The sequence below is a fragment of the Uloborus diversus genome, chromosome 6, assembly GCF_026930045.1.
Source record: "Uloborus diversus isolate 005 chromosome 6, Udiv.v.3.1, whole genome shotgun sequence".
In the NCBI taxonomy this organism is placed as follows: domain Eukaryota; kingdom Metazoa; phylum Arthropoda; class Arachnida; order Araneae; family Uloboridae; genus Uloborus; species Uloborus diversus.
In genome coordinates this window covers 74,955,969-74,971,657 of record NC_072736.1, presented here as the reverse complement: position 1 = coordinate 74,971,657, position 15,689 = coordinate 74,955,969, and the positions used below count along the sequence as shown (strand labels likewise).

The 15,689-nt window shown below is 32.0% G+C and overlaps 1 protein-coding gene across 2 annotated transcripts in view; it reads right to left on the bottom strand.

Moving 5' to 3' along the window:
* The window catches only part of LOC129224490 (uncharacterized protein ZK1073.1-like), a 122,978-nt gene that overhangs the window by 32,066 nt on the left and 75,223 nt on the right, over nt 1-15,689 (bottom strand). For both annotated transcript variants that reach the window (XM_054858949.1, XM_054858951.1), the window contains exons 3-6: nt 9,213-9,276; nt 6,267-6,384; nt 4,059-4,121; nt 822-882 (exon numbers count right to left, since the gene is read on the bottom strand). In XM_054858949.1, coding sequence (XP_054714924.1) covers nt 822-882; nt 4,059-4,121; nt 6,267-6,384; nt 9,213-9,276 — 306 coding nt within the window. The remainder of the gene's footprint in view (nt 1-821; nt 883-4,058; nt 4,122-6,266; nt 6,385-9,212; nt 9,277-15,689) is intronic.

The following is a 15,689-nucleotide window of genomic DNA, read 5'->3' as shown; positions in this document are numbered from 1 at the left end:
ACTTTTGATGAGCATTTGAAGTGTACATGCACTTAAAATTCGGGAAAGTTGACCAAAATAGCGAGGACGTTTTCAAAACTTCAAGCTGTTTTCTAATCTTTTAGCTTTCAAACATACTAAGATGTCGTTAGTATTTCAAGCAATTCTCTACATGCAAGGATTTTTTTTTTTTTTTTTTTTTTTTTTTTTTTTGAGGTGTTATTATGCAAAATTCCCCACTTCTAAAACTTTAAATTAAGTTTCTGATGAATCATATTTTTTCCATATGTTGCTTCTTTCCAACTTCGAAACAGAATAATATAATAATGAATTAAACTATCATAATTTTTTAACACCATTATTAACTTAATAGTACCGCAGATGTTTTCTGCCATAATGAAAGCTTTTAACTCCAAAATAATTATAGTAAGTAGATTTGTAAAAGGCAACATTTCGCAAAAAATACATTTTCTTGTGTGTATTTTAAGTGAAAAAACTGATTAAAAGAATCATCTTTATTGCGACAAGAGACACAACGAATAACATAAGGAGTATTTTTCAATTGAAACTTAGTGTCAAGACGTAGTAATTTTAAAGATGTTATGTTTCGAAAATTTTATGATACATCTGCCCCGTGAATAAACGTTCTCTATGTCTGTTCTGAAGTATTACATAGATTTATCTACGCAATTGTTTTCCTCTCAATTGTTTTGTTAGCGTGCTTTCGTACTTCAGCTGCCAACGATCTGTTTGAAAGGTGCTTTCATTTATTCCATAAAGTTGCATCCGGAAGGGAATCCCCCCCCCCCCTGTCATTTAAGATTCAGAAAAGTGATACTTACAGCGAATCTGACTAAAATATTTGCTCCAGCTCCTTCACCAAATCCAACAACAAGTTTCACTCTAAAAAAAGGAAAATGAAAGAAACATTATAATTTCTTTCTCACATAATCTCTCTAAGATACAAAACTCAAGTTGTAGAATTATTGTAAAAGTTGAATCTATGTTCTTACTCTAACGTTATACATGTTTTTTTAGTCGGAAGCGGAGTTTTATTTTCCCAGTTTGAACCATGTCTTCAGGCTTTAGCACAGACATTCAATGTCATAGATTAACTCCCAGTATCAACCAATGATACTTATACAAAGACGCATGGATTAACTTCCAGTCTTTAACGAAGATACTTATACAAAGACGCATGGATTAACTTCCAGTCTTTAACGAAGATACTTATACAAAGATGCATGAATTAACTTCCAGTCTTTAACGAATATACTTGTACAACGACGCATGGATTAACTTCCAGTCTTTAACGAAGATACTTATACAAAGACGCATGGATTAACTTCCAGTCTTTAACGAAGATACTTATACAAAGATGCATGGATTGACTTCCAGTATTTAACGAAGATATTTATACAAAGATACATGGATTAACAACCAGTCTGTAACGAAGACGCTTGTACAAGGCAACCTCTCTGAATCTTTAAATACTGAAATCTTGGTGTTTATAAAAAATGCTGCTTTTTTTTTAACTGTAATTAGTGGAGGATTTACTGCATTGCAAATGTCGCAACTGCGACAAACGGCCCAGAATAGGGTCCAAAAAGATATCTTTGGGGATAATTCAAAAATGCATTGCGACGAACGCCAAATCTGTAAATCCGACACTGACTATAATTGAGTTACGATGTAAAAAGAGTGTTTAAATGTTTGGAACTGAATAGTGACATTATCATTTCAGCACAGTGGTTATCTGCATATGGAGCCCATGAAGCAAATTTAGACGAGTAAATATCTATATTTTTTTAACAACAAGGTGAAAAAATAAAGCATGAAACAGTTCAGAGACTTTAAAAAGGTAATGAAAGTGACTCTTATTTTAGAGCATCATGTTAGCTTTACTAATAATAAAGCTGAAAGACTCTCTGTCCGGATCTCTCTCTGTCTCTCAGGATCTCTGTGACGCGCATAGAGCCTAGACCGTTCGGCCGATTTTCATGAAATTTGGCACAAAGTTAGTTGTACCATGAGGGTGTGCACCTCGAAGCGATTTTTCAAAAATTCGATGTGGTTCTTTTTCTATTTCAATTTTAGTAGCAAAATTATCATAATATGGACGAGTAAATTACGAAATTATCATACCGTGGAACCGTAACATGGGCACCAGCAAATTGGCGAGATACAAAATTATCATAATGTGGAACCGTAACATGGGTACAGGGCCGTCCGAAGAGCTGACGGCGACCGGGGCGAATTTTTCCCTGCGCCCCCGCCTTATATACACAGAGAAAAAATTAAAGTTATAACATCAGTGCATAATACGCGTGAACGCGTCATACTTGAATTTTCTCCATATTACTGAACAGAACAATCAGTGGACTATGCATAATACAAATTAAAACACAAGCAATGAATCTGTTTCTAATATTTGCAAAACATTAATACCCCAAAAACATTTCGAAAAATGGAAAGGTTAAAAATCCTAATATTTATCTAATAAAATGGTCTCCTACTAGATAAAAAACAAATAGTTAAAACTGAATTTTACTCACACTGATCAAACTAAGAACACTAATAAATAATTTGCTGATTATAAATATAAAATGGATTCAACGAAGTAAATTGCATCAAAATCAAATTTGGATCTGGACTCATCCGATGATTCTTTGAAGAGTTTTTTGGTTTCACTTGTGCCAGCTTTCATATATGTTAAAAACAAAGATGGCATTCTTTTGCATCAAATATTAGTAAGCATTAGGGAAAAGCTTACAAATACTTAACAACTTCGAAAATCGCTAAGAATTGCGTTTTTGAAGCTTTAATTTCGAATTACTGGCCCTAATATAACAAAATATGGTTTTATAATTGCATTTTAAGACTTGAGATTATGAAAATATTCGTGCACGGGTGTCCATATCGACTTTCTTTAATATCACAAGCAATGATATTTTAATCGACACTTAAAAAAAAATGAATGCAAAACATTGCTTAAATTTTTTAGACCACAACTTTTTAAAAAAATCCAGCGAAATGCTTCTAATCCTCCTACCCATAAAATCTTCGAAGTTTGTCTAAAGTAGCGTGTTTGAAACTTCAATTTCGAAAACTTGCTGGGGGGAGAAGGAATGGATTTCCATCTATTTTAAAAAATAATCCATCGGAAAATGTCTCTGAGATTTCTTTCTTACTCTTACGTCAATGAACTAGGCCCATAATCGCGTTTTTAAAGCTAAAATTGCGTTTTAAAACTAAAATTTTCAAAAATTTTACCTTTCCTATCAGATCAAAAAAAAAAATTTTTTTTTTTTGTTTTTTTATTTTTTCAATGTGCCGCCCTAAAAAATTTTCTGGTTACGTCACTACACGCAGGGCAGAATTCAAGCTAGTTTGGTGGGAACTGGACAAAGGAGAAGTCCCTTTTGTTTCATTCTTAACAGTTATATTCTCAGAAATTGTATCTGCTTCAATGATACAAAGGAAACGAATGTTCTGGAGACTGGGAGAGAGGAATATTTTCGTGCCCTGGGATAATTAGAGAATCATTGCAATGATTCTCTATTATGTGCGTTTATGGCTATATCTATGATACACAAAATGAGGGGGCACCGTAAGGCGCCCCACATTTTTTACGATCGGGGCATTTTATATGATAAGGCGTCCTTCACTTCGTGCGAATGTCGTCGTGTTTCTTCGAAACCAGGGGCGCCTTGCGGCGCCCCCTCATTTTGTGGCGCCCGAGGCGATTGCCCCGCTCCCCTCCTTTCGGACGGCCCTCCATGGGTACAAGCCAGTTGGCGGGAAAATTCACCACACATTATTTGTAAATATACAGGCAAACCAAAAGACCTATTGATTTTTCTATTACGGGCAAAGCCGTGTGGGTAACCACTAGTATTCAATATTTGCGTCATTTCATGGAGATTATGAACTAATATGTTTTATTGCTTAAAAATCATTAAATAACAAAAGAGTAAAATCAGGGTCAGAAAGGATTAATAAATGACATAACACTAATTTCATTGGGATGATGAGACTTATAAATTACTGGTCATAAGATGCAAATAAAAACAACTTACTTCAAATGATCTAAGATTGCTACTAAATCTTCTCCCATTTGTTGGATAGTAGGAAATTGAAACCTATAAGAACAGAAACAACAATGTAAGAAAAATCTAACTAGAATTTAATGGAACTCTAATATGTTTTGTTGATGCCCATTTTTAAACAAAAGCATTAGGTATGACTTTAAACATAATCTTTGAGGTAGTCGTAGTTTGCAAAAGGATTTTTAAACAATAATTTTGGAAACTACTGTCCAAATTAGCCCCATCTAGGAATATTAAACGCAATTATACGAAACGATTTATTTTGTTTTTACACTTATATGAGTGTTTTCATTCAAGAATTCTTAACCACAAACGTTAACTACGTTACTAATTCTTAACCAACAATGCATTTAAGAAGCCAATTTGAAAAAAAAAATCGCTATATATAAGCACATTTAATTCGTCTCTAAATCAGGAGGAGTGCAATTGTACCAACTTCTTTCCTCACTAAATGACGGGAATGATTCATGAATTATGCATTAGATTAGACATAAGAAAAAACATCAGTTTCACCAAGAAGCAAAATGGAGTTCATGTAAAGATAACGAATGGGAAAACATCGGTTAATTTTTGATTCACTAACATTTGGCTACTTAGTACACAAGAATATCTTTACAAAATTTATCTTGTGAATGTAAACAATTAGCGCCCTTGATAAGTCGTGAACTCTAATTGAGATTAGCTTACGAAATTTTACATTATACTCCTACCTGTTTTAAACATGTATACGTTTATTCGGCTTATTTTTGTAAGGAGAATTACGTCCTAATTTTTTTAAACAGTTTATATAATCCAGTTTAAAATTTTATAATGTTGGAATGGGTCAAAACAACAAATCATTTAGATGTCATAGAGGAAGTTATTCTTTAAATGGTAAGAAGTTTGGTGACTACCCCCTTGAAGTACGCTGTTTAGTTTTGGTAGCCTTACGTTAAAAAAGATATTTCTTAACTGAAAGAGTGTTCAAAAGAGAACTACAAGATTAGCAAATAGATTTTCAAGTTAAGGTTCGTGTTAAAGACTGAATTAGTTAAATATGTTCGAACTTGAGCAAAGGTCAGGCAGTGGAGATTTGATTCAGTTGTTCAATATTTTTAGAATGAAAATGTTGATGGTCTTATTTCTTGGAAGGAACACATTGTATTGTAAAAGTCATCATTTGTCTTTTCTCTAAAATATAAAATGAACTTGAAATTAGGAACAATTATCAGTTTAATTGGCTTTTTAGTGTATGGAGTAGTTTACATTAAAGAGCTGTAACTTATGATTGGATGAACACCTTTAGCGATTGACCGTTGATTATAACAAGAAGTTCAAGGGAGTGTGGCATCTTACCCGGGTGTAGAGATTCCCCATGATTACTCTATTTTAAAATTTATGTTATTTTTCCTGTGTAGAGTTTTCCACAAAAGAAAAAAAAAAAAGATCATTTCATTTGGTAGACTGAAGAAATTAATAGCCCACCAGTTTGGTAATAGTTTTTATCGTAATATTTATTCGCATTCTTAATTATGTCATTTTCTCAAATGCAGATACTCGAGATATTCGTTTTCAGTTTCAAACTAAACCATTTTATGATTAACGAAAATCTCTTTAAATCTCACGTTTCATACATTTAGATAGGTTTTAAACGCTTAAAGACAAAAAAAAAAGAAAAATAATAACTCTTAAGAACTAATAAAACTAGTTCTTTACCACTTTGGTCATTAGCAACATTTTTATATCGGAAAAATTCTAAGAAGCTTTACACATTTGGAGAACATTACAATTCTGAAAAATATTCATTTAAAATATAGTAAATCGAAATTTCTTTACATTTCTTTAATAAAAAAGTACTTATAAATGATAAAAATATTAAGCTATGTGGAATGCAATCTAACTTCTTTTCAAGCTAAATGATGGTGAAATGTTGACTTTACTTTGTCATTGCATATTTTTCAATACATTGTTAGTAGACATTACTTAACGTATGTGAGATGCAGCATTTCTCAGATGGAAATTATTTTTCATTTTAACAATCACTTACACGTAAATACAGTAATTTCGAATTACGCTTTTAGAAAAAAAAAGAAAATTTTTATAATTTATGCAAACGTGCTTTGTAATACACACTAATTCATGAAATTGCTCAGCACTGCATAAATCTGTTTTTAAAGCAAAGTCTAATGAAAATCTTACTCTGAAGGAAGGTCATCAGCATGGTCATGTTGTCCAGGCACATCAATATGAATGAACACAGAACGGGGTTTAATCTCAATCATGCAAGGGTGTTCAACAAAATCTTGGAATGTTGAATCTATGAATAGAATCACACATATTGGTATAATAATAACAATAGTAGTAACAGTAGTAATAATAATAATAAGTACTACTATTATTATTGTCATTATTATTACTATTATTGTTGTTGTTGCTGTTATATTATTATTATTATTATTAATATAACAACAACAATATTAATGATAATAACAATAAAAATAGCAATAGTACTAATTATTATTACTGTTGTTGTTATTATTTTTATTACTGCTGTTGTTGTTATTATTAACTAATTATTATTATTATTATTATTATTATTATTATTATTATTATTATTATTATTATTATTATTATTATTATTATTATTATTATTATTATTATTGTTATTATTATTATTATTATTATTATTATTATTATTATTATTATTATTATATTGCTACCAAAATAACAATAATAATGATACTCTTTAAATTTAAGCAAAAAACTTTCAAAACTGCCATTCAATGCACGAAGCTGATTAGAGAGATACTGCTTTTAAGTGGTCTTCATGTGATGCTTAGGGATAGGGGAAAAAACTTCATGCTTTCATTGCTTTACATCTGCTGATGTCTAGTGCAGAACTTATTTAGTTAATACTAGATACGTTTTAATTTTAAATGTTTATCACTATTTGTCAAGTACACGAAGAGCAAAGTGAATGAGGCAAAGAAAAATTTCATTTCGATTCTAATTCATTCATGTATCAAAGCACTTCTGTATTCATTTATTAATTAATTTATTTGCATTATTTCATCTACATTGATTATTCATTTATCCACTTATTTTGAACTACTTTTTCTAATACATTAATTAATTAATTAATTAGTTTATTCGTTTGCTGTTTCATCATGTATTTGCTTATTCATTTATTATTTTATTTACTCACTCATCTGATCAAATATACTTTGATAATTAAACAGAAAATATTTGATTAGAAAAATACTTTTTCACTTTGCTCCATGAAAAAAAAATGAAAAATTTCCAACTATTTTCGAAGGCACAAATTTAGTGCGAAAAATGAAAAATAATGTTTCAATGTAAGTTTTATTAATCTTGAAAAAGGTAAGTTGTCTCAACATTTCATTTAGCCCCACATGCCACTACGAGTACTTATCTTTTATTTTGTGTTAGGATATAGGGGGGTCATGGGAGTTATTTGTGCAATGGCACCATGCATTATCAACAGCTTTACAAACTGCATTGCTGATGACTTCTCCTTTTAATGGCATATGTAAATAATGGAATAAATAAACTTCAAAACTACTCCTTCAGGAAATTACTCCACACATAAAAAGACCCGCCCACTGTAATGAAAAACTTGTTTTATACACTTACATTACATCAGTTAATTGACATGAAACTGAAAACAAGAAAAAAGTGACAACACTTAATTTCCTGTACAGCATCAACACGGAATTAACTTTCACGTTTAGAATTCCGTCTCTAAATTTTCTAGAGTACGCCCAGAAGAAAAAAAGGATAAGATGAAACACATGGCTCTGAATATAAAATAAAGATGTTAATTTTTATTCCTATCATAACATCACAATTAAGAAAGGGGAAATTCTGATACAAGAAGGAAATTCTGAAGGTCGAACTCGTATTCGATAGCGTTTTGCAATTTCCTTATCTGTACTTTAAGCTCGTCTGAATTTCTTAGCAGTAAAAAGAGCTATACATAAGGTATTTTAAGATCAATAGTAAAATATAAAGATTATTCAATATTTAACATACATTTTTGCAATTCAACTCAAATAATAACCATGATAATAACAATAATAATAATACTAATAATAATAACAACAACAATAATAATAATAATGACAATAATAATAATAATAATAATAATAATAATTTTAACAGTAACAACAATAATAATAACAGTAATAATAATTATGAGTATTATTATTACTATTGTTATTTTTAGAATATTAATTCTGCTGCTGTTGTAATAATAGTAATAATAATAACAATTATTATTATTATAAAAACAACAATAATATTAATAATCATAACATTAAAAATAGTAATAGTACTAATTATTTTTTTTACTATTATTATTATTATTATTATTATTATTATTATTATTATTATTATTATTATTATTATTATTATTATTATTATTATTATATTGTTTTTGTTAATATTAGCATTATTATAATATTGTTATTATTATTATTATATTCTTCTTCTTATTATATTATTATTATTATTATTATTATTATTATTATTATTATTATTATTATTATCATTATTATTATTATTATATAGTTACTATAATAGCAATAATAATGATACCATTTAAATTTAAACAAAGAACTTTCAAAACTGCCATTCAATGCACGAAGAATACTTCAAGCTGATTATTCATCAGATCATGTTGCAATTTGAGAAACTTGTGCAATAGCTTGAAATTGAAACGAATTTGAATGCTTAGTGCAATATGAAACTTAAATAGCGACACTTCCGCCATCTTAGGGTTAAATACCGCTTTCTTCCAATGTCTGCTGTAATGAAGTATCCTGTTCTGCTTCTTAATGGTGGTGCTACTTGATTGTGGATTAACATGAAGTTAAATAAGAAGCCACAATCAAGAAGCAAAACACGCTACTTTACCATAGTAGACAAAGGAAGAAAGCATTGTTTAGCCCCAAAATGGTGGACGTGTAGCGCAAGACGTGAAGAACAGTAGAGAATTTAACCCTTTCAGAGACAGTATCGTTGGATCGTTTACAATTTTTACACCATAATTGAGCAGGTATGTTAAGTCATGATAAAGTTAAAATGCACCTAACCCTATTTTTTTAAATACAAAAATGTACTTACGATTACTTCCTATGTCGTGAACAGTTAGAAATATAGCTTTCTTTTCTACGTTATTAAGGTCACCCTGTAATAAAAAAAAAACGAATTAATTTTCATTTTTACGTTTAAAAAAAAAAAAAAGGTGCGTAACCAGAAAATGCAGAGGAAAAGGTGTGAAAATGGACACTGGTGTAAATACGGCCATTCCTCCTTAGTGACTATGGGAGTTACTGAAGACTGACCGCGAATGCTGTAGAAGGTATCATTCAGGGCCTGATTACCACACTGGCCTACTAGGCCTGGGCTTCCCCCTCTTCCTAAGGGGCCCCAAATTACTTAAAGAATTATGCATAGCATTACAGCTATACAAAAAATACACACATTTTTAAAATAATAGCCTTCAGGGGGCCTCAAAATTATTGTGGGCCTTAGGCCTCACTTTTAGTTAGTCGGGCTTTGGTTCCCTTTACTGATATGAGATATCAGCGAGCGGTTGGAAGCATTTTTTAGAGTAGGGTGGATGCAGCGTGAATTATTGTGCAAAGTGGTATTTTTTTGGACTGCAAACATTTAAGAGTCTTGTGAAATCGTATTCTTTTCATGTTTAGTGAAAAACAATTTCTTAGTTATATTCGGAAAACGGAGATCTTAAGCTTTTTCTTAAAGCACGCCTTTAGTCACGTCACGCTTTACGTTTCATGTGATAATGGCCATTTTTCTTAGGTGTAGTTGTTGTAAATATAGGTCCTCATTTAAAGAGTGCCCATAGCTATACCATCTCTTTTTTTAAACGACAAAAATTATTTCTCAAGCGATGCATCTTTCATCTTCCGTGATGGAAAATTCTCTGAAGACATTTGGGGATGTGAGTGAAATGAGTAATGTGACAAATGTGGGTACACTTGGATTGTGCCGAGGCTGAATTAGCCAGTTATGTTTGCGATTTCTGTAAATGTTTTTCCCTTGTAATATATAAGTTATCTACCATTCTGTATATCTTTTATCCTGTTTTTAAACTATTTTTGGTGACTTTTTTTAAGGGTTCCCATATTTACACCCTATGTTTTCTGGTGCTTTTTTTGAAGCTTTTTGTAAATCGCCGTTTTTGAAGTGAAATAATCAATATTAAATCATTGTTTGACCTTCTCGTATTTAGGATACTCGGGAAAGTTGATTAAGAAAGACAAATCTAGAAATTTTCGAATTGAAAGTAACTTTAAATCGAAAACAAAAGAGGGTGCCCATATTTGCACCTTTTTCCCTATATATGATAGCGTAATAAAAAAAACTAAAATATATTGCAATATAGATCTCTAAATAATTGCACAAATTTCAATACATTTCAATGAATACGCAATTATCAACTGGAAATCAATTAAAGTTGAGTAAATACTTTTGTGTTTGAAAAGTAAAAATAAATGACAACGTTACGTAACGTACGAATTGCAGAAAACAGCATAGACTTGTATAATTGTTGCTTTTTAACATAATTTCGATGCTCTTTCAAGCGAAATTTTAAAACATGCCAAGTTTGTCCAATATAAGCAAGATTGTAACTGTAACTTATTTCATAAATTCCACCACAACTAAGAGGATGAATGAAATCTGAGGAAAATGAGAAGAGAACGAAATTTTACTAATAGGAGACGATGAAATTAAGCAAAAATCTACAATTTGTGCAATATAATGGTGTTACTTCTTTTCGATTTGAAATAAATAGTTTTTTCTGCATAAAATTTACAATGTTATTTCTTTTCCATCAAAATTATAAACAATGTTATTTTTTTCCAAACTGAAATGAAAGAATTACGGTTTTTTTTTTCTTCTGAAAGTCCAATTAGAAACAGTTCACATAAATTTTACCAAGCGGGACAAAGCAATTTATTGGTTGGTTTTCATGGCACACGATCCTTACTTAACTCCCACTTTGCTACCTTTTAGTATTCGCGATCCATCTTTCAATCATCATTTTCATTGCGCCAACTCATAAAATAGGAACGTGAATAATAATGTATTTGGAGTACTTTGATGTTAAAGCTACTCTGCGACCTTAGTTAAAATTCTACACTTCAAAAAATGAACTGCATTTGTCTGCATGTTTATAATCCGGAAGTGAACGGTACAGAGATTCATGGACTGTTTAAGGTTAATGTGAAAAACGTAGTTCATAGCGTAAAGGAAAGAAAAAGCGAAATAATTTTAGATGACTTTTTTCCACGCTTAAAATAAAAAGTTATCAAAGCCAATCAAAATTCTCCTGTCCATTTATAAGCTTGTTATCTTACTCTTCTTGCATTTTTCGAGTTTACCATATTGTTTTCAAGTATCACTTGGTGCTTAATTTTAATAAGTTGTATGAGGCAGGTTTACCTATCAGACCCTTTCAGGGTTTCCTAAATCTGCGTCGTGGACTGCTAAAAACGTTCTGCTACTGGGCTTTACAATAAGGCGAGTTATGTTTTTTTCTCTTTTAAATTTTAATGAGCGATATCTCAAAGCCATCGCAACAAACTAATAATCACAGCAGAGAAAATGGCCTTGCTGTTTAAAAACGCTTTATCTATTCATTCAAATTGTGGTCATATATTGCATATTTTGGTAGGAATGAACGAAAGTAATTATATTTTCTGGAAAATATAATAAATATCTTCAGTTGTAGTTATTAACAACAAAAAGTAACCGTAACCAGACTAACAAAAGTTACCATTGTTTCAAAATACCTCTATATTTATTCCCATCACGAACAAAGTTACTGATAATTCTTGATGAAAACTATATTAAATGTAAGAAGGCTTTTGGAAGAAATCCTCTTACAAAATTTGTTTAATATACCCTGTAGTTATTATAACGCAAAAACAATTGGCGCACATAACAAAGGAACATTTTATTCATAATAGACAAACAACGCTGTAGCTGAAATACATACATTTCTTTTAAATTTTAAGTCACTATGATGAAATAAAACGAACATAGGTTATGTGTTATAAAGCAGCCATGCTTACATGGGCTGCATGCGGCTCGCAATATTTTTCAATACAGTCAAAAAAAAAAAAAAAGTTTTAATTTTTAGATCTTGAATTCAAATTATGTTTTTCGCAATCACGAATTGTGATAGGACCCTACTCGTTGGGTTTCTTGTTTCTACTAATGGCTTTTATAGCAACTATAGTTTGAATTCAAGAAGTCAAAATTCAAATAAATGCCAGGTGCTGGATGTTGTGTGCTGAATATTATTTTTTGCGTGAAAAATATTGTAAAGTCGAGAAGATCGTTTATGATTAATTCGATTCCGAAGCACGTGGACGCTTGCATTATAAGCACCGAAGAATGAAACAAAAGGACACGGGTGTCCTTCAACGGTTAAGTGAAAACAATAAACAATTCGCAATTGATCAAAAAAAAAGGAGGGGGGGGGGTAACATTTCTTGTATTTGTTCGGTAATATAAGATTAACGTACAATCCGTTTGGCAACTTTGGCAACTTGGCATATTATCAATGCTAATCCAACTGAAACTCAGAAAGATGAAAAATTAAAATGTGGATAATTAGCAAAGTGGAGAGAAAGTATCGTTAAAAACTATTGTTCAATATATTAATAATGTTTAAAATTATTTAAGACAAACAGCATCATATCCCGCACACTAATATCCGAACCCTATCCTCTTGATCGTCCCGTTTAATGAATACGAAAAAATTCAAAAGCTCCCACAGGCCTACACCCCTCGTTGGGGTGTGAGTTAGCCCCGGTGTGAGTGAACTCTCCCACTGCTCTTCCTCATCCCCTCGCAGCATCCACTGCGCTTGCGTACTACTCCCTTATTACCCGTGACATTTGGAAGACCCTCTGTTGATTTCCTTTGCGCTCGCGACGTCAAGGGCACAACTAAACAAACAAGGACCCACGAGGATTTAGAAAGGCCGATGCAGGGAGGGGGGAGGGAATCGATAAATTGGGTTTCGACGTCTTTCAACGACCTTTGACGCTCGGCCGGACGATCCTTTCCGGACACATTCTCCAAAACTTCCGGACAGCTAGTACCGCGCGAATTGTAAACAAAACGTTTTGGTAACAAAATTTAAATAAAACTTGAACTCGCATTAACATGGAGAATTTATAAAATAAGATTATTTTACTAATTGCAAGAGGGGCATTTAAATTCATTGGTAAGTTATTTTGTATGGGAGTTCATGGGAGCTTACTGTATTTACTTTCAATTTCATTTTACTTATCGCACCCAGGAAACTGAAGTGACACAACTCACGAGAGCAACATTCGAGAAAATCAAGGTTTTACGCAATGCTACTTGAAACGATTTATTCTCAAATACTACTACTGTGTGAGAAAAACGTTTATAATGTTATGTTTGCTGGTTGGTTTCTGTAGTCTAAATTAACACTACATATTTAAAATTAGGAAAAAAACCCCATTTAAATATTGAAATTGTTTATCATGCTTCACTTTTGTCACCTCGTTCAATTATGATGTGAACGATGTTACAATAGAGGCACATCATACAAATTTCATAATTTAGAAGAATTTTCTTCTAATTTTTAGCTTTTCTAATCTAAGTTTAAACGCCACCATGCACGAGTTACATAAATGAACTTAGAGCGAGTTTTGAGACAAGAATATACATTAAATTTAGATTTTTAATCCATAATAAGGATGTTTAGTCAAATATTTAAGTTGTATCACTTCTGTTACCGAGGTGCGATCTTAGATGGAATTCAGGCTGTTTACGAATCAAAATGCGTTCTGAAGACTATAGAGCTAATGCACATTTTTTTCCTTAGAAGTTAGACCCTGACCATAACACGTAGTCTGTCCAATAAATCCGCGAACTCATGCACTCTAGCGGCCATGACGGGGACTATAGTCCCGCTAACTGTCGGCGATGGTTGCCCGACACCCAATGAGCTGTCAGTGATTGGTAGATCACCAAACTGTGCGTATGTCGCAAGTTATGTTAGTTTCTGTTGTCCTTGTTTTTACTGTTCGTCGAAAATGGAAATTGACAAAATTGCGCAACAACTAATAAATCCGCGTTTGAGCGATCGCCTTCATCGTGGTCGACCAAAGTTGACTAAAGGCGATGATGGAACCTTCACCATGACAATGCACCAGCACATTCAGCATTGATTGTGCGCCAGTTTCTGGCACAAAAATCAATCACTATCCTTGATCATCTTCTTTATTCGACAGATCTCGCACCCTGTTACTTTTTCCTATTCCCTAAATTCAAAAATGTGATCAGGGGACATCAATGGGAAGATTTGGAATCAATAAAGCGAGAAACGACAAGACAACTAGAAAGCCTAACTGCTGATTACTTCCATAGGTGCTTTAAAGAGTGGAAAAGATGATAGGATAAGTGCATAGCAACGAATAGAGAGTACTTTGAAGGGGGGACAAAATCGATGTGTGCTAAACTTTGCAAAATAAATTTTTTTATGACCTCAGTTCGCGTATTTATTGGACAGATTACGTAAAGTAACAAATACTAGCAGAGTAATGAAAATTAAACTACGAGTATATTCTTAACTGATTTCATTCACATGTTTACAATAGCAAGACATATATAACAAATAAGAAAAACTGTGAGTCAAAGACTTCACTCCAGAACAACATTAAAATGGTCCGATGAGTCAAGGAGCTGCGAGTTTTCCCAAACGGCTTTTTATTTATTTATTAAAGAGTTTGAATTCCTCGATATTAGTTTACTAAAGGTTGTCCACGAAGAGATATCGGATGCCCTTGAAGCGGAAACATCACTTATAATATAGGTTGTTCGTTATTATTTTGTAATGGGTAGGATCAGCGAGAATGCGCCTCTTACTACTCGGTGCTTTCTGAACTAATACACCTATTACAAATGATACAAATGATGTTTCCGCTTCAAGGTCATCTGCCATGTCTCCGTGGTCAAGCCTAACCTTATTTTTTACTTTCAACTACTAGGATGAGTCATAAAGTACTCAGATGGAAGAAGCGACACTTGTTGGCCCGGACATGAAGAGAGCCAAGATTTTTTAAAATAAAGGTTGAAATATATGTAGGGACGTAGGGGTAAACAGTGTAAGGGGGCAATAAAAGTCATTTGTGACAGGCCCCAAAATTTCTGTGCACGCTCCTGGTTAAAAGTAGCTCATGTGTGTGAAATGCATATGATAACAAATAATAATGCCGATATTTAGCCTTGTTTATTTTACATTACTTTTGATACGAGGTGCAACAAAAATAAGCAATAAAAAAAAACATGCTAATTAGAAAACTCTCTTATGAATTCTAGTAAGGCCATAACGAAACTGAGACAACGCGAAACATACAAGGTGATTCAAAAAGAATGGTGAGATTTCAAAAGAAGTTATTTCTAAGAGTAAAAATGGTACAAAAACGAAGTTTTTTTTTTAAAAACAAAAATAGTTCTAAAGATATTCTTTGAGCCGTCCTCCTGACATCTGAACGATATCGCACTCGTACACAAACTCCTACCATA